Genomic DNA, 21,389 nt, shown 5'->3' on the forward strand with positions numbered 1-21,389 from the left:
TTCTGAAGACACTGGAGCAACTAACTCCCTGTTAGGATGAAAAAGACATAACCTCTCATAAATCAGAGTATTAAGTCTTTGTCTCAGGTGAATTAGATGGGAGTTTACAGATACACATTTTAGTTTAAGGGTTCAATTTTAATGCAATTATATAATAATACATAGAGATTTATATACAATAGTTGTATATCATTACATGAAAAAAATAGAGTGGATTTGTGTATAATACCATGAGGGAAAACAAAAAGAGGAAAAATCTTGGGGGTACCATTGATCTGAGGACTATGGTGTGTCAAAGACAAAAACCTTGATATTCTAGTTGTTGTTCAATGTTCTGTAATTCTAAGTGCATTTTTGGATTTATTTGCAATTTTATTTCTGAGTATACAAAGCATATGTACTGTGATAACTGCAAAATAGAAACTTGAAATTTAATGATAGATAAAAGAATAGCAATTTCTTTAGCTGGTCACTAAGCAATTTTTTGCATTAAAATATTTATATTCACCAGAAGAACAGCATTCTGTGCTTAACAACAATCCTTTGATAGATACATTTAAATCAGCTTAAAGATCAAATACTACTTCTTGTTCACTTAAATGTGCTTATTTAGAAAACAGTAGTGTATTTTAGTTGTGTATTTATTTTAAACATTTGTGTATGTGCATAGTTATTATAGTTTTAATTTCTGGTCACTCAAGGATTAATAAACTCTTGAGTGTTGTGATAAGAATAAAAAAACTATTAGGAGGAATTCAAGCTCTGTGAAACCACAGCATCACATGTTTGCTAGTGATGATGGATAATCAAATCTTATTTTGATTCTTACTTATTTTTAAATCCTTGGGATGGGCATATACAGCAGGATAGTTACATCTACTGTATTTGAACTAAGCTACTTAGTCTGTTCCAGCAAACAGGAAATTTTTACGTGTCCCTACACTAAGCAGAAAAGCCAAAAGTGATCATATTCACTGGCTTGATTTGTTGCCAAGCCATGCTTAATTGTATCTACAAATTTAGTATTTTTCTTACCCTCTTGATATTTATGCTTTTCAGTGCAACATAAAAATGCACCGACAAATGTACTTTATTTTACCTTATAGAGTTCTAACAGAATTACTGTTTAAAGTTACAAATCCCATTTCAACCAGGAGCTGCCAGTACTACTGCAAATCATCTGTACGGGAGCTCAACTAGTAGAGGAGTTACTATTCGAAGACTTTTTAGGTCTTTTCTCAAAACTTGTATTGTTTTTGCTTCCCTCTGGACCTTGACTTGCCTTAATCTCTCTTAGGCACTTAAAAATATTTTTGTCAAGTTCATCTAACTACTTCCCAGGGCAAAGTTTTCTGTACCTACTTTTCTCCAGAACTGTGAGAAGCATCTTGTATGAAATACTGATCTGTTGAAAATACATAAATTTAATGTAATGAAACTTTTCCACAATGGTGTAGCATCTGTCAGGTTTTTCCATAAGTCAGTTATTTTTATTTTGATTTACTTTTTGTTGGTCACCAGTTTAGTTTCAAATTAAGTAAGGGTCATTTGAACACAACTTTTTAAAAGAAAAACTTTATTTATGCAGAAATGTAAGTGTCGGATTATGTGGATGAGAATTGTGTTTGGGAAAAAAGAATCATATCCTCCCAAATCTCATACTAATTTTCTTCTCTTATTCTTAGGATTGAATTCCATACAAGGTTTTATGTCCTTTGCTGTATATTTCAAAACAAATAAAGCACTCATGAGACAGCTTTCAGTGGCAGAGTCTTTCACTAGAGGTTAACAGATAGGTCTACAAAGTGAGTGCAAAAAAGCAAGAGTTTTCCCTGTTCATGCCTCAGTCATGTGCCTCCAACTTGGACTTTTTTAGTGTACTCACCTGAATACTGTGCATGATACAGAATGTGAAAAAGAAGCCATGGTATTCTCTCATTTTACAGAGAAGCATAGAAGGAGTTATAAGGTTGCCATTTTGCCTTATGTTGAAGAAATAAGGTGGTCTTGCTAATTATCTGAATGAGTTACTGAAAATCATCATATGAAGATATATGTGGGTACGTGAAGCAGGACTGAGGATAAATAGACATGTTAATCCACATGAGTAATTTGAAAATCCTAATTGTGTGTGGCTTTTTGGAAAAGCAAACAACAAAGCTGCTGAAGTATGTTAACTGAGATGGGTAATGAAAAGACATTACAAAGGGATATTTTTTCCATTTTTTTTCTAAATCTCTCTCTGTGTTTTCAGTTTCTTTGTTTGTAACCCAAAATATTTTAGCAAATAACCTGAGCCTAATCTGAACTGAAGATCATGTCTTTGGAGGGGATGAAAAAGGAACAGAGCAATCTTCAGGGTGCCTCATGCCTGTGCCTTCAATTCAGTAATTTCACCACATCCTGGCAATTTGGCCAATAAGCAGAATATTTTTGGTTCACTGATGGACTCGGGCAAACTCTTGGGAACACCACAACTGGTTGCAGTTAGAGTTGCTCAGTTGGCAAGTCTGCTTTCAAATGGTAGTTCCATCATAACAGTCACAGCACTCTGCTAGGCTACTGAGCGTTTATCAGTGAAGCTACAGGAATAAAAGGATGGGCTTAATGCATAGATTTACTATAAAGAAATGTCAGGAAATATTCAAATTATTTAGAATTGCAGTTAACAAGTATCACCTTTACCTGTTCCAGCTTGTCTAGCATGTAAGCTCTTCCTGTCTTTGATGTGAGAAAGAATCCCTGTAGGACCTCAACTCCTTCTAAACAGCAGATGGAGTAATGGAAAAGAGTTGCGCTGACCAACCTATGCATTTATAAGTCATGACTGACTGATACTGTCTTACTCATCTGCCCTTCAGGAGACTTTATTTTGGTTTGTGTTCTTGGTTGGACATCTTATATTGCCATGTGAGCATCTTCTGTGTGTCCCGGGGTTCTTCGGTTAACCTTTCTGTTTTATCTTGAATATATTACATGATTGACCCTGAGATTAGCTCAGTTGGTTAAAACTTGGTTGCAATAATGCCAAGGTCATGGGTTCAATCCCCTATGTGGTCCATTGACTTAAGAGTTGGACTCGATGATCCTTGTGGGTCCCTTCTAACTCAGAATAGTCTGTGATTCTGTGATTGATTTTTAAGCTGCAGGCTGCTTTCTCTGTGTGTAGTTTCCTTAAAACCAAGCATTGAAGCTTGGTAAGTATCTATGTGTACAGCTGAAATACCAGTGGCTCAGGCTTCTGTAAGGATTCTTGCTGGCTTGTTCTGAATTTTGTATAGATATAGTAAGGAGGCTTTTATAAAGGTGTTGTACAATAATGTCCTGCTTTGTTATTAAGACTTGCAGCATCATCTTATTTCATTTGAATGTCATATAAGGATGATATATTGAATTAAATATTCTGGTTTCTGTAATAATTTGATAATCTCCTTTTTGATACTTTGATATGATGGGAGAGGATGATATAAAGGATTCTTGTTTGTAGGAAAAATTGTGGGAAGAAATTAGTTTTCTCATGCGAAAACTTTCTATTCTGTGCAGAAAATGTTGCATAACTTTATTTCCTTTCATTTTTTCTCACCCTGTCTTAATTTTCTTGTGTTTCTTTATTTTATTGTTCTTTCCCTAAAGCAAAAACAAAGATGACTTGTGAGGATTCTCAATAGTGGTTTTGTTTTAGAATTATTTTGTTAATTTTCGTAGCTGCCTTTGCTACAGTATAATGAACTTTCAAGTATGTTGACAAAACTTGCATGATCTTGATTCTTTCTTTTTTCCAGATGTTTTATTTTAACTATAGTCCTATTGATAAAGTCTAGATTTAGCTTCAGGTGAAAATATAAAGCTTTGGGACTTAGGAGAAAGTATTTACTATCTGGAATATGTGGACATTTTGGGTAGAACATTAAAGCTTACTTAATAGTTATGGATACATGTTCTAAACCTATTCTTTACAGCCCTTAGGAGTAAACTTTTGTGCCCTTTAAACATGTATGATTTTGTATCTGTGGTGCTTTAAACATTATAATTAGGCAATGAAAAGGTGAGCATTTTGAGTTCTGGTGCAGAACTGAGCTCAGTACAAATATAAAATTGTAAGTGCTTCTTAAATGAAAACTAGGACTGCTTCTCATTGTCCTGTGCAGTTGCAGTACTTTTTTGTGTCAATAAAACTGATGGAGAATTTAAACTTTTCTTCAGTAATTGTACAGCAGATATACCTTTCATTTGGTTTCATGAATACCTTTAAAAAGCAGGATTGTTATTCAAAATAGTACTTGTCATTGCTCCTGCAGAGGAGTGAAACATAATTACCTCTACTTCTCTTTCACCCTGTTTCTCTTCATTTTTCCACCCTCCCTGTATGACTTTACCCACACCTCCTGCAGCATCATCACTTAAGTCACTGCTTAGACAGTGGTGTAGGAGGCGTACATGGAGGCAGAGGAGAGGCTTTCCTGAGCTGCTGTTCTCTGGCAGAGCAGGATGGTGTGGATACAGAAGTTTTGTGCTGTGCCCTCCTTGTGCCAGTTGCTGGGGTGAACCAGAGTGAGAGGACAAGTCCCATGCTGCTGGACAAAGGCCATAATTGAACTGGAAATATCTTTGAAAGAGTTATTAGCCAGGCCCTTTAATTGTCATTGTTCTTTTTGAGATATGTATTAATTTGCCAAATAAGTACCGATATCTACCACCATGTAGCAGAGAAAAAAATTCCCTTTAATATAAAACAAACTAATGTAACGGAATACCAATAATGGAGACCACGGGGAAAAGGGTAACCTTTCTCATAAAAGAAGCTTATAAGCTAAAGTAAGCATTGTTCAAGGTTTTGCCCTTGCCATGCCTTAACATGCTTTGTTGAGCAGCCACCTGGAATGACTGCCAAAATACAAATACAGAAACCAGTGTCCTCTATTTGGAATGCCTTGCTTGTGTTAGTCTTAAGGCCAGATTAAAATGGGTATAGACAACTTTGATGAGACAGGAGATGAGCTCTGAGAACTAGGATTTGTACCAGTTAACAGATTTACTCATCATAATTTGTAAAAGGACACTTGAATGTCTACAGAAAGTAGAACATTGTGATTGTGTTCCCTTAATACTTCCAGGTCTTCAGAATGTAGAGGACAGTATAGAAGCCTTTGGTGCCTCTTAATCTAATACTGAATAGAAATCAAGAAAGAGTCAGTGCAGAGATTCTGGGTCATAAAGGGGAGAATCAGTTATGTTGAAGTATTTGGCTGTAAGTGCATTCATACTGTCTTCATTTACATTTTCATTTGCTGTTGCTTCTTTTCCTATTGTCGTTTTGGTTGGAGAGAATTTGTTGTAGATTGTTTCTTTCTGCTTCCTTTCCTTTGAAAACACTTGGGAAAAGAAAAACAGATTACAATATGACAGAAATTTGTCAGGCATTTAACACAAACCATGAGCAAAGCATACTTTTTAATGCTTTGGGAGATCTTTGAAAGGAAAGAATAAAACCACTGGGGCTTTTTCTCCAGCCTAGAAATATCTATAGGGAAACATTTTCTCAGAGAAGATGGATCGCATTTGCAGTGTCAATAAAATTAGCAAGGAAGTTTTCCTGCTGTCTCTGTTTTCAGAGGGAATATCTTACAGAAAAATTGTATACTGTGTCTAAAACCATGCTGGAAAGAAGCCAGGTAGTCTGTAAATTATTAAGGAATATCAAAGTTGTGTTGGCTACGTGTCTGCTATTGAAGTTTCCTAAAAGTCAGTGGTTGGAGACTGGCACTAAGTTCCTGGCATCAGTGCAGGGTGTTCTATGTGAGGACTTAACAAGTTTTTAGGAAAGCTTCTTACTTAGATTATTCCATAGTCCCTATACATCTGTTAAAATGAGAAATTCTTCCTGTTATTCTCAACTCACGGCAAACTCTAGATTAATTAATATTCTTCAGATTCTTAGCAATTTCAATGTTTTTCATGTGGAAGTGCTGTTAATGCAGGCATCAAGACGCCTTCCATATGAGGGGAGGCCAAGAGAGAGCTGGATTTGTTCAGCCTCAAGAAGTTCTGCTGTTCAAAACTATTCAGTATGCAGATGTGGAGAAGGGTGGGCCAGTCAGCTCAGTATCAGATTCTTCATTTTTCTTTGATTCTGAGTGGCCATTTTAATTTGTGCATTTTGGTGTATGCACCATATGGGTACATGTACATGTAGTGCTGCAGTAGATGAGAAGGACAAAATGATTTTTAAGGCCACTTTTTATCTTGAAAGTAGACTATGATCATCTGTACAGCCTTCAGTTCATCAAATAAGTACTACAAGCACATATTTGACTTTCAAAATAGAAAAATGCTTTCATGCTTGAGAATACTGTTAAAAACTTTACTGTCTTCAGTGTCTTTTTAAAGTCAAATAATGACAAAATGTTCTTTTTCTCTGCAGTGCTTGCTGTCTCAGCCAAAGTTCTGGGCCATTCAGACATCAGCCTTGCTTCTTCGGACCAAACTCGAGAGAGGGAGCACTCGCAGAATGGAGCGGGCAATGAAGCAGACTCAGGTAAGGCTTCTGACCTGACTTATTGTAATATATAGAGATATATCGTCTGTCTGTCTGTCTGTCTGTCTGTCTGTCTGTCTGTCTGTCTGTCTGTATCTATCTATCTATCTATCTATCTATCTATCTATCTATCTATCTATCATCTATCTATTTGTCATCTATCTCTATATATCTCGGTCTCTCGGGTCTCTCAGGTCTCTCCATCTCTATCTATTCTATCTATGTCTCTCTATCTACTACAAACACAGGATTTAGGAGGTTCTGTGTTTGCTGCCTGCAAAATGTACAGTGAGATAATTTCCTGATTATGTCTTTAAATGAGATGCATAAACCACAAATCCTTCTGTGTCTGCTAGTCTTGAGATAAGCTTATATGTGCAAGTAATGAATGATCACTTTCAAAAACATTGGAATTAAAATCTGGTTGTTTTACCTCTTGTTTCTTCCTCCTGATCTGAGGAGTTTGATGTAGATGTTCATGAGTGTAAAGCTGCTGTACTGCCATCAAAATTTTTAATATTTTTTTGCTCAAGTAAATAATCTCTGTAAAACACTGACACTTGTAAATAGTCATTAGTATTGCAAAAACAAGAAAACACATTTGTGAGTAAGGCAGCAATTCCAGTTTACTGTTTTGATGTGATACTTGGTGATTAGTATTTTTTATTGCAAGTTTGAGGCAGTGATTAAATTATCTTGCTCCAAACAAAGAGAAGATTGTTTTTCAAATACAAAAGAGAAGTGTTAAATTTCTGAAATGTCATTTAATCGAACTTATTTTAAAAATAAATTCTTCAAAGAAAAGGGCTGAAGGCTGTATCAAGATTTTTTTACCTTCGTATTACAGTTTCATTAGCCATTTGTCAGCTTTGTGCAGTTAATTCTTGTTGTCACATATGAGCAGTGGGCATTTCTGTCCATCCGGCAGCAGTCCAGCTGGCTAAAACAGCCAGGGATGTATAAAAGCTATGATTATGGTGCTATGTGTTTAAATCATGGAAGGCTGATGTTTCATTTAAAATCATTATTGATGCATCGATCCTTAAAGGAGTGCAGCTTGGATGTGCTGTTGGAGTTTTCTTTTGCTGATGAGGACATGGAATTGCTCTGGTGGAATTTCCTGTACTCATTAGGAGATTGTCAAGGAAGTCAGGATTCCAAATCTGGGAGATGTAGCATCTGACAGCACTTGGGAAGCAATCTCAGGATCCTTGATGCCCTAAGCCATAAAACAGTTGGAGCGTCTCCAACATTTTTGTCTTACTTGATTAAACCTGAGTACTGGAAATTGTTATATTATACAGTTTGACAGTCTCATGACAGAAGTCTTCATGAAGGGATTATCTTAGCAAGTACATTTATCTGACTTCATACACCACAACTGCAGTAATGCAAAGGATTTGAGTAGCATGGGTTGTGGCATTTGGGGAGATGACCCCACAGTAGACACAGAATCTGTGGTTTTAAATACTGTCTTTAATTTTAGCATGTTTATTTTTTCTTTCACTAAGTTTTCTAGTTGTTTGAATGTAATGACATATTTTTGTCAACTTGATATGGTATCAAGCTCAGTTTCCAAAAATAGTTAAAAGTTGTTTAGGGATTTGCATGTGCTAAATTAATCAAATAACTTGAATAACTTTCCATTTAAGGTTTTTATTCCTGGGATCAGATCAGAATTTTTTGATATCATGGTTTCTAACAGTTCTAAGAAAGAATCAGAAAACATAGGATGAATTTATGTTATTTTCATACATAACACAAGTTGGGTTTGATATATCATCTTCATATCATGAAGATGCTGATACATAATTTTCATTCAGATACCAAGAGTGAGTTCTGCAGCTATTTATCAGTAGAAAATGGATTTCAAAAGCATAGAATTGTCATTCAAAATTATTTAATAGGTCTTTGTTTTATAATCTCATGCTTACCAGCTCAGATTGCTGTAGAAAGATTAATTAGATATAAAGATAGATAACCCTTAGGGAGGACGTGTAAATACGATTGCTTGTAAAATCAATTTTTTTAAGGAATTATAAAAATTTTTGTAAAACAGCTTGAATGAGACGTGGAAAACTAAATCTTCTACATTACCTTAGGGTCGTCTTAAAAGTGCATGAGCCATTACAGGCTCTGCATTCTTGATGCTGGGACTCTCCTGTCCTGTAATTTTCCTTCCTTTCCCCATTTCTACCCTTGACTGCTTCTGTGCCAGCTCTGCAGCGGAGAAGCATCTTCTAAAGTGGGTAGCATGAGTAGGCATATATTGCTTTGCAGGCTTAGAGCAAGCCAGACTACATTGGTGGTTGGTCAAAGAAAACATTTTTTGACAATCTTGTTTTGTGGGATTGGTTATGTCTCTTTACCTTATTTTAATTACTTGAAAATAATTGCAGCTGGTTTTGAAATGAGGACATATTGGTTGAATTTACCTGCCACACTCCACATGTTACATATATCCCTACTTGTTGCAAAACAGTTTTTATAAAATTTTTTTAAGTAATTTTTTCTAAATTGGAAAAACTTCAAAAGGAATTAGAATGATAATTTTTAAACTCTTTTTCTGATTCCTTTAGAAATCTGAACTACAGACAGTGTAGTCTTTGGGGCAGTTTTTACAATGATCATTCTGGGTGCTCTGGACTATTCTTCATCTTGCAGCTAACTGCAAGTGAGGAGGAGGTATGTTTTTTCTTAACTTTTTCTGGATGCTACTGGTTGTCTTTGCCCAGTTTTTGCTTAAGTGAGGTTTGAATTCACAAACATAAGGTTAAAGATTTCTAAAGTCAGTACTCTTTTCAACCCTTTTTCTAAGAAAAGGAAACAGCATTTGAAAGCTAAAACAGTTATTTTATGTTCCACTAAAATATTTAATCATGACCAGTATAACATACAGAGAAGTCTAGATCAAGGTACTGCCAACTTAAATGTATCTCTGGATACAGTATGATGTTTTTAAGGTTGGGGGTTTGGGGGTTTTTTCCACTTGGGTGTAGGTGGAAGAGGGTCAGACGTACTAGGGTTGAAAGAAAGGAAAGTGGCAGCAAGTGGAGATAACAGGAACAAATGGGGATTGTTTTTTTGATAAATAGCTCTCTGCATAACCAGAAATGTGCCATTTTGCCATCAGTTTTGGGATCTTCACCTACCTCTTATTGTAAGAAAATAATTCAGAAACTATTAATAGTGGAAAATGGTTTGGAATAAGCTGTTAGGCCACAAAGTGCAGTCAGAGCTTAAGTAACAGGAAGGGGGAGAAAAAAGGAATTTTGAGTGGTCTAGGAGATAGGAAAAAATGAGAAAAATGAGGGATGATTTAAAAAAAAGAAAATCTAAGGATAAAAAAAACACAAGCAACCAAACCTGTTTAAAACACAAAGGATAGCATCCCATTGTAGTTTCTTGATGTATGAAATAAGTTTGCTCTTCAATTTCGGTGGATTTTAAAGTACGAATGGAGCAAAATGAAATCAAGCACCATCCTTTGTACAAATGGATGATGGGGTAGAAACCAGAGCATCATTTACTGCTGGGATAGACAAACAGAAAAGAAGTGAGGCTGCCATGTGCCTGCTGTGCCAGTAGCCCGCTCAGGCTTACCCTACAGTGGGTTGCTGCTTCCAGCAGCTTGGTGTGCTGGTTACACTGGCTATCTCAGCTCAGGAAAGATACTGAGGTGCTGGTGTGGGTCCAGAGAAGAGCAACAAGGCTGGTGAAGGGACTGGAGCACAAGCCCTATGGGGAGAGGCTGAGAGAGCTGGGGTTGTTTAGCCTGGAGAAGAGGAGGCACAGAGGTGACCTCATCACTGTCTAGAACGACCTGAAGGGAAATTCTAGCCAGGTGGGGGCTGGTGTCTTCTCCCAGGCACTCAGCAATAGGACAAGGGGGCAGGGGCTCAAGCTCTACCAGGGGAAATTGAAGTTGGAGATCAGGAAAAAATTCTTTCCAGAGAGAGTAATCAGGCATTGGAATGGGCTGCCCAGAGAGGTAGGTGGTGGATTCCCCATCCCTGGAGGTTTTTAACCTGAGATTGGACGTGGCACTGAGTGCCATGATCTGGTAAAGGGACTGGAGTTGGACCAAGGGTTGGACTTGATGATCTCGGAGGTCTTTTCCAACCCAATCGATTCTATGATTCTATGATTCTCTGCAGCTTGGCCTGGCTGGTTACACTGGTGATACTGGCTACCTCTGCAGCTCAGTGTGGCTGGTTACACTGGCTACCTCTGCAGCTTGCAGCTTTTATCAGCTCGTTATGGGCCCCTTTGCTCTCTGCTGCTCCTCACACCTGGTGACAGCGTGCCTGCAAGCTGAGCGCTTGGCTTTCCCAGCACGTCGTACAACACATGCAGCATTTCATACGGTTCTCTCTTGCTTGCTTTTCTTGGCAATCAAGGAATTTGCCTGTTGGGGCAGAGAAATGTCTTGAAAAGGGTGTTTTAATAAGACTTCAGGAGAGCTGGGAGCAGACTAGCAATATTACAGGCTAATCGTTATGTCTAAGATTGAAAGGTCGCATGAGATCTTGTTTTATATCCTTACTCATACACAGATGTATGTGGTTGGGAATTCTGTCAACTGCCCTGTAATTTTCACTTAAATAATACTTCAGCGTGTCATTTTCTCTAGCAACTAATGTTATTCTCTGTATCAAAAAGGGAAATAATGATTTTTTTTTTGTTTTGTTTAAATTTTTCTTACTATAGTTGCATCCTAGTTGGTGTTCCCTCCTTTCATATTAGAAAAAAATTATCTATGTCTGTAGGAAGAAAAGGCTGACAGATGTAACAGAACTGATGTCTTGAGCTCTATGAACTTGAATGCAACTTTGCTGTTTTGTTATTTTCACATTGATGGTCTTTAAATGGTTATGCAAGAAAGTTTTGTCATTTATCATAGAAACATATCCTTTTTATTTTCAAAACTTAAGTGTCACCTTCTCACCAAATTGCTCCCTCTGTTTTTCTTTGTCTGGCAGCTATTCTATATTGCCCAAATTCAACATTTAAAGGTAGAGTTCAAAAAGTCTTCCTCCCAAAAGGCTGATCTAGAGAGGTTTAAGGCTAAGAGATTTTTCCCACTTTCTTTTGCATCTCAAGTCATATATCTTTCTGATCAGGCCTCTCCAGACCACAGTTGGAGCACCAGAGACACATAGCATGACCAAGGGAATGACAGTGCCTGTCTTTCAGCTTGACTATTGGATCCCTGTACTAGGAGTCCCTGTTTCTGTTCTTTAACCCCCTCTTGTACTGTAGGGGTACATGAAAGAAGATTTTAATAGTTGCTTTTAGTTATGGATGGAATGGGAAAGGGCAGGAAGGAGGAGAAAAATTAATTGCTAATGAATTTGTTTCACATGGAGTTGAAAGTTTTAGTGGAAAATTCCTGGGATCTGAGATATACTGGGGAACTGAAAGACATTTAACTCACTTCCTTTAGGAGGGTAGTAAGTGGAAGGCAGCCATCGTCTGTCCTGTAGACATCTGCATTGATATCCCAGTAGTTCTCAACTGTTATGAATTGTATTTATTATTAGAACACATGTTCCAAGAAGTGTTTAAAAAGAGGAAAAAAGCCAGGTGTCTTATGAAACCATTTCTTAATGAATTATACACAAGATCACAAGGTCTCCAGAACTCTAGAAATAAACCTTATTACTTCAGAAAGTGATCTCAAGAGAGAGTGACCTCTTGGTGATAGTTAGGATTTCAGTCTCAAGACACACATTTCCAGAACATATTTCATTTTGCTTAAGCAGATGACATGTTTAACAGAAGATGTTACATGATACAACTGACTCTGGGGATACACTGAACTCATTAGCACACTTCAAAATAATTAATGTGGTGGTGCTTGGCTCCTTCTGTTTTTCTTCCACTATGCAATTGTGGGTTTTGGGGGGAGGGGAAGTGGAGATCCAATCTGCCAAGAGTTATTCAGGAATAACTGAAGTGGTTTTGTACCACTGGTGAAAAAGAGAATATTGAGTAGTTTAATTTTCCAGGTAATGATTTCTGCCTAGAAGTTTTCTACTGAGCTCTTAGTTTTGCCAGTTTGGATCAGCACCGGCGCGAGGAAAAGAATGAAACCATTCTTTCTGTGCTAAAGTTTCTTCATGTTTTCTCAGCTACTGCTTTTAAGGTACAAACCTTTTTGCTCATTTGACACCTGAGCTGTCCTCCCTTTGAAGTCTCTTCACTTAGTGTTGTGACATTTTGAATGATGGTGATAGAAGGATCCTATTCCTATAAGCCATATCGAACAGCACTACTACACTTCTTTCATAGGCAAAGTAATGACAGTAAGTTGCAAAGAAAAATACAAGTACCAGGACACAAAATTAACATCGTTCTGCCTAAGTTTTGCCCTGGGAGGCATAAGCATTTTAAACTCAGCTTCAATGAACTAAACAACTTAAATAGTTACGTTCCACAGACCAGATGCATGGCATGGAGGACATGCTATTCCCGCCTATTGCTAAATTGAATAGATGAAGCTTTACAGCTGCTGCTCAGTTTGAATAGGTGAATCTTTTATGTCATAAATATAATTGCAAATCTGGAGATAGGTGTCCTGAGGTAAGATAACAAACCATGTTCTGAGATAGCCCCATATTGGTAGGCAGTCACATTGTCCAGTGCATATGTCAGGTACTACAGACTAGACTCTGCCTTATCTCAGAGCAGTTGTCTGCTCTTCCTATGTTGTAGTTCAGCTTGAACTTGACAGTGATAGTTGTTGTTCTTTTTATTTCTTTATCCATTCTTGTCCTTTGGCAAACAGAAAGCAAAGTGGGTGCAAGAAGTCTTTGGATCTAATTTTCAGCATTGACTACTGTTCTGCCTTTCCCCAGAGCACGCTGATTTGGGAACTATAAATAAAAGCAGTTCCACAACAGCTTGGAACTTAAAGCACACTTACTATTTTGAAGAGTATGCAGGTCCTCTGCAGGTTTTGCACCCTGTGCAGTATTTTATGACTTCTGTTCACCAGTGGGAGTATCAAAGCTAGCTAACTAACTACAAACAGGGAACCTGCATCTATACAAGATGCAGTTGTCCTCTGTGGGGGTTTCCCTACACATATGATTGTGTGACACTGCTTTGGGGCAGATGTATGCAACTACATTAATCGGACTATGAAAAAATGCCATGTCATCTGATAGGAAATGGGGAGCCTTCAATGCAGATCTCTTTGGGAGAGGGACTACAACTACTTCTCCTGTTCCTGAATCATATAAAGACACAGTTTATGCTCTGGTCAGCCAGTAACATTTGGCATTTGAGACTATAGAGTTAGAAAGACTGATGCTGCACTGCAAACAAATAACCTGCAGGCATACCAAAAAGGGGACAAGATGCATGTATGGAAGTGGGAATGTTCTTCCCTAATGGCCACATAGTTTAGCCTGTATCTGGACTCATGTTTAATGTAGGGTTATTATGTTAAATTGATAGATGATATCAGTATTCTTGCTCTTGCAGCAGAAAGTGAGTGGTCTGCTTTTAAATCCATCCTTCACAAGTAAGCTTGTAAATCTAGCTTCTTCTACAGACTTAAGAGGAAGTTCTGCTTAAACTTTTTGATAAATCATAAAAGTAACATAATTGACAGGTGAAACAGCTTTTACTTTGAAAATAGAAACATTCAAGAGGTACAGTTGCTCGATAAGGATAGTGAAATGACTATAAAATTATATTTCATATAGTTAACATTAAGTAAAAAATAAGTGTAAATGGCATAAAGATCATGAAATATGCCTAGTACTTTTGTGAAGATTTTGTCTTCTGCAACTGGAGACTTAACTCATTAGCAGGTTTTAACATTGAAACCCATACCCTAAGCACTGGCACTCAGTAACTTTGGGTTCAATATTTGTCCAGAGCAGTAAGCTCATAATTTCCAAAGTTAGTAATGCTGCTGTGCCATTAGAGACTGTATTTGTTTTACCATGCTTCTTTAGGTGGTAGTGTTTGACTACAGCAAAACATTCCAAAGGGCAGTTGCACTGGGATGCTTTGAACTGCCTGGCATACTGCTTGGCTCTCGTTTCAAACAAAAAGGAAGTATTACGTACGGTGCTCATGAATCCAGTTGTCTTCTACTCATGACCTTGACCTCTTTTGTGCTAATTTTGATATCAAAATGCTTTGTATTTCATTTGAGATTGTTGGATTCATTTCCTCTTGTGCGCTTTTCTTCCCCACCCAGCTGCAAAAGCTCTATTATAAGGAAACAGAAGCTTTTTTTAGTAAAATGACTCTGCCAACCTGAATGAATATTTGTTTCTTAGTTGGCTAGTATTGTTTTCACAGTGAAATATACTTTTGCAGGGCCTGATGTAATAAACCAAAACATCCACTTTAAAAATGTGCTATGTGACTTATTTTAGAAAAAATACAGGCTTGCAGTTTCAGCATGCTAATGAACTTCTGCTCCAGCATGCTTCCTTCAAACTGTCAGCATCATCTTGCATCTTAGAAGTGCAACTTGAGTCATGCAAAAACTAAGTGTTATTGGTAATCCAGTACCTCAAGTTGTTTTGCCTGACAAATTTTTTTCTCTTTCCTGTCATCAAAGAGATTGTATATGTGAAACCAGTGCATTAGATTCATAGAATCACAGAATTGATTGGGTTGGAAAAGACCTCCGAGATCATCAAGTCCAACCCTTGGTCCAACTCCAGTCCATTTACCACATCATGGCACTCAGTGCCATGGCCAATCTCAATTTAAAAACCTCCAGGGATGGTGAATCCACCACCTCTGGGCAGCCCATTCCAATGCCTGATTACTCTCTCTGGAAAGAATTTTTTTTTCTGATCTTCAGCTTAAATTTCCCCTGGCAGAGCTTGAGCCCGTGCACCCTTGTCCTATTGTTGAGTGCCTGGGAGAAGAGACCAGCCCCCACCTGGCTAGAACTTCCCTTCAGGTAGTTCTAGACAGTGATGAGGTCACCTCTGAGCCTCATCTTCTCCAGGCTAAACAATCCCAGCTCCCTCAGCCTCTGCCCATAGGACTTGTGCTCCAGTCCCTTCACCAGCCTTGTTGCTCTTCTCTGGACCCGCTCCAAGAGGTAGTTTCTTCCTCAGAAATTTTGGAATTTGAAGTCATTGCAATGTGGGTGACTCTGGATGATGATCTTGCTTAAAAGTGTTGGGGATACTTAAGGAATATGTTTAATTTGATTGCCAGAGGATGAGGTAGTAATGGAGTGGGGAAGAATGAATTACTAGTATATCATAAAGGAAAAGGACTGGGAAATGTTACATAAACAGCAGCTTGCCAGTTTTTCATCATATAAAATAGAAAAAGAAAGCAACTTGAACTGGTTTACGAGAGAATTAGACTGGAAAATCTGTTAGATAAAAGGCCTACTAGAGATAGGCAGTAAAACAAGGGTAATTTTTCTAAAAGTTCTCTTTCTGAAATAAGGTTAACAAGGAGTGATAAATGACTTTTTTTAATAGAATTGCAAGTATAGAATAATTGTTCAAAATTAGTAATTATCTGAATTGTTGAATGCTGAGTACTTCAAAATGTCAATAACTTTATATGCATTTAATATTTCTATTGGTGATGCAGTCACTACCTGTAGAACAGCAAAGTTTAGAAGTCCAACTGGTAACACACACATAAACTAGGGTACAGAAAAACTGATACATTCAATTAATGTTTGGATATTTCATTACAAAATGTTTTAAACTACCCTTACAATCAGTAATCTCAATTAATACACGAGCAGGATATGTTTTGATGTTGAGGTTTAAAGACAATTGGATGAATAATCTGGTAAAAATCACTGATGAAGTACCTGGAATGAAAGTATTTTGAAGGGGTGAACCAGCCTTTAACAGCTGCCATGCAGGTGCAAAGGTGTGTTTTCTTTCATAGCTCAAGATCTGGTATATTTAGAATTGAGATTACTCCTTTGGAGATGATAGGACAAGAAGGCATTTTTTTTTGTGTTTGCTCCATAAAATTAGGACTAAAACACTGAGATCTATTAATTTTTTATGGGTAATCAGGACCTGTACATTTCTAAGATATCTTTTAAAAAGGAGCAAATTGTAAATGCAAAACTCATTTTGATAGTTGCCTTCTGGTTACACAGCCTATAATTTTATTTAATTTCCATCATAATGTACATTTGCTTTATATGCTAATCACACTGCCATTTCCATCTAGAAAAGTCTGAAAACAATAGCAAGTTATTGCCTTTATTCGGGGCATGAGAAATGCCATTAATCATTTTCCAAAATTTAAATTTTAAAACATCCAGGAATTTTAAGCTAAAGATAGGTTGTCTCCAACTTGTTTATATTGAATCCTTATTGATTAAAAAAAAAGATAATAAAGCTATGTATAGTTGAAGGACAGTCTGATTCTCCCTGCTGATGAAAATTAATCTTTTAAAGGAAGAGAACAGAAGATGCAAATTAAAAAAAAAGCAAGACCCCAAACAAATTAAACAAACAAAATCCCACCAAAATTATTTACTAATCAAACTAGTATTAAAGTTTATTAATTAAATTGCATAAATTATAATAGTTCTCACTGGCTCAGTTATACTTCATATTTGATGGCACAAGTCCATGTGCATATTTTGTTTTGGATTAGGTTAGTAGTCTCATAGAAACTCATCCATAAAATGGCTTTTTGAAAGCCAAATTTAGACAAACAATTAATTTTGCATTCTTTTCAGATTCTAACAACTTTTGAGAACAATAAAAACATGTGCAGAGCAAGTATAAAATGCCATCATTGTGATTGTTTTGCTGTTATAATTCAGTAGTGGTAATCAGTTTATTATCAGAGAGAAATAAAATCAGTTAAATAAAACAAAGTCATTCTCTTGGTCCTCTCTGTTTTCTCCAGGGACTCTTGCCCTGCAAAGCATGCCAAATGCATGAGGTTTTCAACAAGATGAGAAGGCACTAAATGCATTGATTATTGTAGTTGCAGGAGTTCCAGAGCCATGGTGAACTGTCTGGCAAAACACAGAGGTTGAATTCAGTCCTGAAAGACTAACTCAAAATCATGCATGTAGTAGACAGCACCTTGTTACTTAATGAAATGAAGCTGAGATGTACAAAAGCAATTGCTGGGAAATAGTACAGTAACAATGAGACTAATGTTATTGATAAAAGTGTTTGTGTGGTTTTTAATATTTTGAAAGTGATCCAGCATTGTTCTGAAAAATTCTTCCATTAGAAGGTATTTTAGTACTGCTTTAACCATTGCAGGAAATGAAACTGGAAACTACTTTTAGTTTTAAAAGTATTAAAAATGAATGAATATGGATATAGTGGTTCTCTAATATTTGTAAAAGTTAGAAAAGATAATAAGGCAAAGCCAACTTAGTAAGTCCCAATAACTGGTGGTCCTTGCTCATGTCTTTATATACTCTCTCAATAAAGAATGAATGGTCTGCTGGCAGGGCTTTTCTCCTGATAAAATCATTTCACTTCCTCCGGTCAGCATACAAGCTGTGATTTTAAGGGAAACTCATGCATTTATTGTAAAAGGAGATTTTCTGTGGGAAATCTGATAAAAACAGAAAAGAATTACTCTCAAGTGTTTAGGGGCAAGAAAGTGTTTGTATTGCCAAAGCAGGGTAGAGTCTGAGAACAGCACACTGGAAGCATTTTACTTGCATCATGTAGGTCAACACCAAGGACAATCAGGAAGATGCTTTAGAAAATTTGGTTCTTGAACGTCAATAAGAGTAAGATTTCCACAGATCAGTTTCTGCTGCAAAACTCTGATGTACAAGCTGTGGAGGTTTGTAATCTTTGACCTTGAGAATATGGATTCACAGAAAGTAAGGTGAAGGGATTTGTAAAAAATGTCATTACACTGGTGACAAATCCCTGAGGGTAAATACAGTGAAGGGAAATATTGCTTGTGGAAAAGATAAAATAGGAAAGAATGGACTATTGTGTTAATTAACAAGGGAAAATGTTATCCATCTTTTTTTAGATTGAACAATGGTATTGTTTGCAAAAATAAGAACTAATTCCAAAAATGAAAATGTTCATGCTTTGAAATTAGTTTGTAACTGTGATACTGTAGTGGGGAGTGAGGACTTCTCTTTCTGATTTTTCTGGTTTTGCTGAAAGAATTTCTGTCATGCCAAGGGCCTTGCTCTCCAGTAAGTTACAGAGAAGGTTCTATGGTTAAAAAAATATTTTAATATGATTACTGCTGTGGTTTCTAAATGTTCAGAGGTAGAAAATTTTGGGAATCTGCTATGTAAAGAATTAGTTGATTGGAAACTATTGTACTAGAGATAAATTTTGCTGTATGTGTGCTGGATGCAACTTCTAAGCAGAGAACTGATTTTTCTGGCCTAACTCAACTAATTTAGTTCTTGTTCCAGTTATACTTTTGAATTGAGGAATATATTTGGGTTCTGAGCTTTCCAAACTGATTTAAGGACCATTGATTTGAGTAATCACTTGGATTGGTATATGGAGAGTTCTATAATGATGTGATATTGGCTTTTTTCAGTATTTGCTTTTGCAGTTACCCAGTTTCTTCATAGTATTACTGTCTGTATGAATATTGTAAATGATAGCACTGTGGTTTTGTGATAAGACCTGAGCATTTTAACAGATGTGGAGAGGGTTTTTTTAAGCAATATGACCTACCATGCCCGAACTAGAATTTTAAATGGGATAAATATTATTGTTTGTAGCTGTTATGCACATTGACATTCTATACCTGCTTATTTTTCCAGATACAGATCTGTGCAAAAATTGAAGTTGCCTAGAAATAGAAACATGTAGTAAATGATTCTACCACTGAACATTTTTGCTTTTTTCTGTTTTCTTCTGTGTAAAATGCGTGCAAGCTGAGGCCATTAATAATGTTGCAAGTTCAGACACTTAAAAAGTCTAAAATGCCAATTTATAGTGCAATCTTAAACTATTTCAGGATCTCCCAAGCTGCATCTTACAATTTCCTTTGGTCTGAACTCTGCTTTCTTCCTTCTGGTTCTCCATTAAGGGTGCAGGCTGAGGGTTGAATGAATGGCCAGAGGCCCAGCAGACTCCTGGGCTCATGTTCTCTACCCTGGAAAAAAATTATAGCAGGAACTAGGTGATGGCAGCTGCGGGTGGAGGAGTTCATTTGCCCTTTAATACTCTCTCTCTGGCTCAGGTTAGAGTATTTCAAATAAAACAAGGTGGCTAAAAGCAAAGTGCATCTGTTCCTTTGGCAGCAGCCTGCTACTTCCTCCTGAAGTAGCAAGTTGCCTCCAGTGCAAACTGGTACCATTAGAACTGCACCTGATTATCCTCAGTTAAGCAATGTAAGGCTGTTACCAGATTAAATGATATACATGGTGCACTGACTGCTTTTGTTTCTACAGCCCATGGTTTTGTTGGGCAAGGGTTTTAGTATGATGGGTCCAGTGGCTTCTGCGAAGGAGCAGAAGATCCTTTGTTGTCCAGTCTGTGTCTTTCAACCTGTTTGGTGTGAATGAGCAGCACAGACCATAAAACTTTGTCCAGCTGAATGAAAATCTTATTTTGGTCTGTTTTTTTAATTGGTTGTTTACCAAACATGCTACACCAAATACTGCCATGTGATTCTGGAAAAAACCTCTGGCTTTGTGGTTTCCTCCTTTATTAAGAAAGAACTGAGTCTTCAGGGTAGCTTGATATGCTTCTATTTGAATGTCATACAATCAGATATGGAATATTGAGTGCATTTAGAGTGTTTTCATTTTCACTGGCAATTGAACTGATTTCAAACCAGTTGTTGCTGGAGATGTTTATTTTTTCTCTTTGGTGAGTAGACCAATTATTAACAGAGAATGACAGGAGAGCATTTGTTTTCCCCTGATGTACAGAGAGCTTTCCAGGAACATGTGAAGAACTGGATTGGATGTCTTTCAAGAAAATACATATATTGAAAACAGACTTCTTTATATGTGACTGCCTTTCTTTGGGATAGCTAAAGTTCAAACACTTTGCCTGTGTGTCATATTTCTAATGTACTTACCATCATACACTGTATGGTTGCTGGGTCAAGCTCAGCTACTGGAAGAATGTGTATTTTCTGCCAAGTAATTTTTCAACAGAAACTACTGGGTATCAGTCAAGGTTTCACTGTATAGGGAAGCTATTCTTAGGAAAAAGATATTTTTTTGTAAGAAGAGAAAACAGTGGGTGTCCCAAGATGTTATCTGAGACATTCTGATTCAATTTAGAGCAAAAGTGACTGAACTTGTCTGCATTTTCTCTTTGTACTCCTGTCCCCTCACCAAATACCTAAAGATGTTTGAGTTTTTCAACTGTATGAAAATAGTTGTAAAACAGATACCAGTAAAAGAGCACTTGGCAAGTGTGAAAAAAAATAAAATTGGCTATTTCTATTACTGCAAAAAGAGGTATTGGTGATTAAAGCAGCTGAATATGGTTTCAGGTTATAGGTATCTAGATAAGACTAGACAGTATTTTTTTCCTCCTTCCAGGCATCTAAGAACATCATAGTAACATGAAAGAATTACTCTTGGTGTGAGTGACAGTGAAAAAATGCACTGAATTACATCAGGGCATTGTGGTTTGTGTTGTGCTTTTTTCTTTGATACTTCTCTTTGTGTAATTGAATGCCATCTAGTCTCTACCTTAGGTAGGAGGAAGCTAAAAACGTTTGCATGCTTGCAATTAATAACAAAGTCTTAAGAACTTTTCATCTAAAATTCTTTGTTTTATTTTAAGTATTTGTTGGTTACAACATTTTTCAGAAATGACCACCTAATTCCTAAGTTCTAAATTTTTTTGCCATATATAATTTTTTTTAAAAATATTTGTTTCTAGTATGTTTACATATGTTTTGT

General features: G+C 36.8%; 1 protein-coding gene across 5 annotated transcripts in view; it reads left to right on the forward strand.

Moving 5' to 3' along the window:
* Positions 1-21,389, forward strand: part of TTC27 (tetratricopeptide repeat domain 27) — a 137,319-nt gene that overhangs the window by 73,156 nt on the left and 42,774 nt on the right. For all 5 annotated transcript variants that reach the window (XM_071575804.1, XM_071575787.1, XM_071575796.1 and 2 more), the window contains one exon: positions 6,422-6,535. In XM_071575804.1, the coding sequence (XP_071431905.1) occupies positions 6,422-6,535 (114 nt within the window). The remainder of the gene's footprint in view (positions 1-6,421; positions 6,536-21,389) is intronic.

The sequence above is a fragment of the Pithys albifrons genome, chromosome 2 (genome assembly GCF_047495875.1).
Source record: "Pithys albifrons albifrons isolate INPA30051 chromosome 2, PitAlb_v1, whole genome shotgun sequence".
Lineage (NCBI taxonomy): Eukaryota > Metazoa > Chordata > Aves > Passeriformes > Thamnophilidae > Pithys > Pithys albifrons.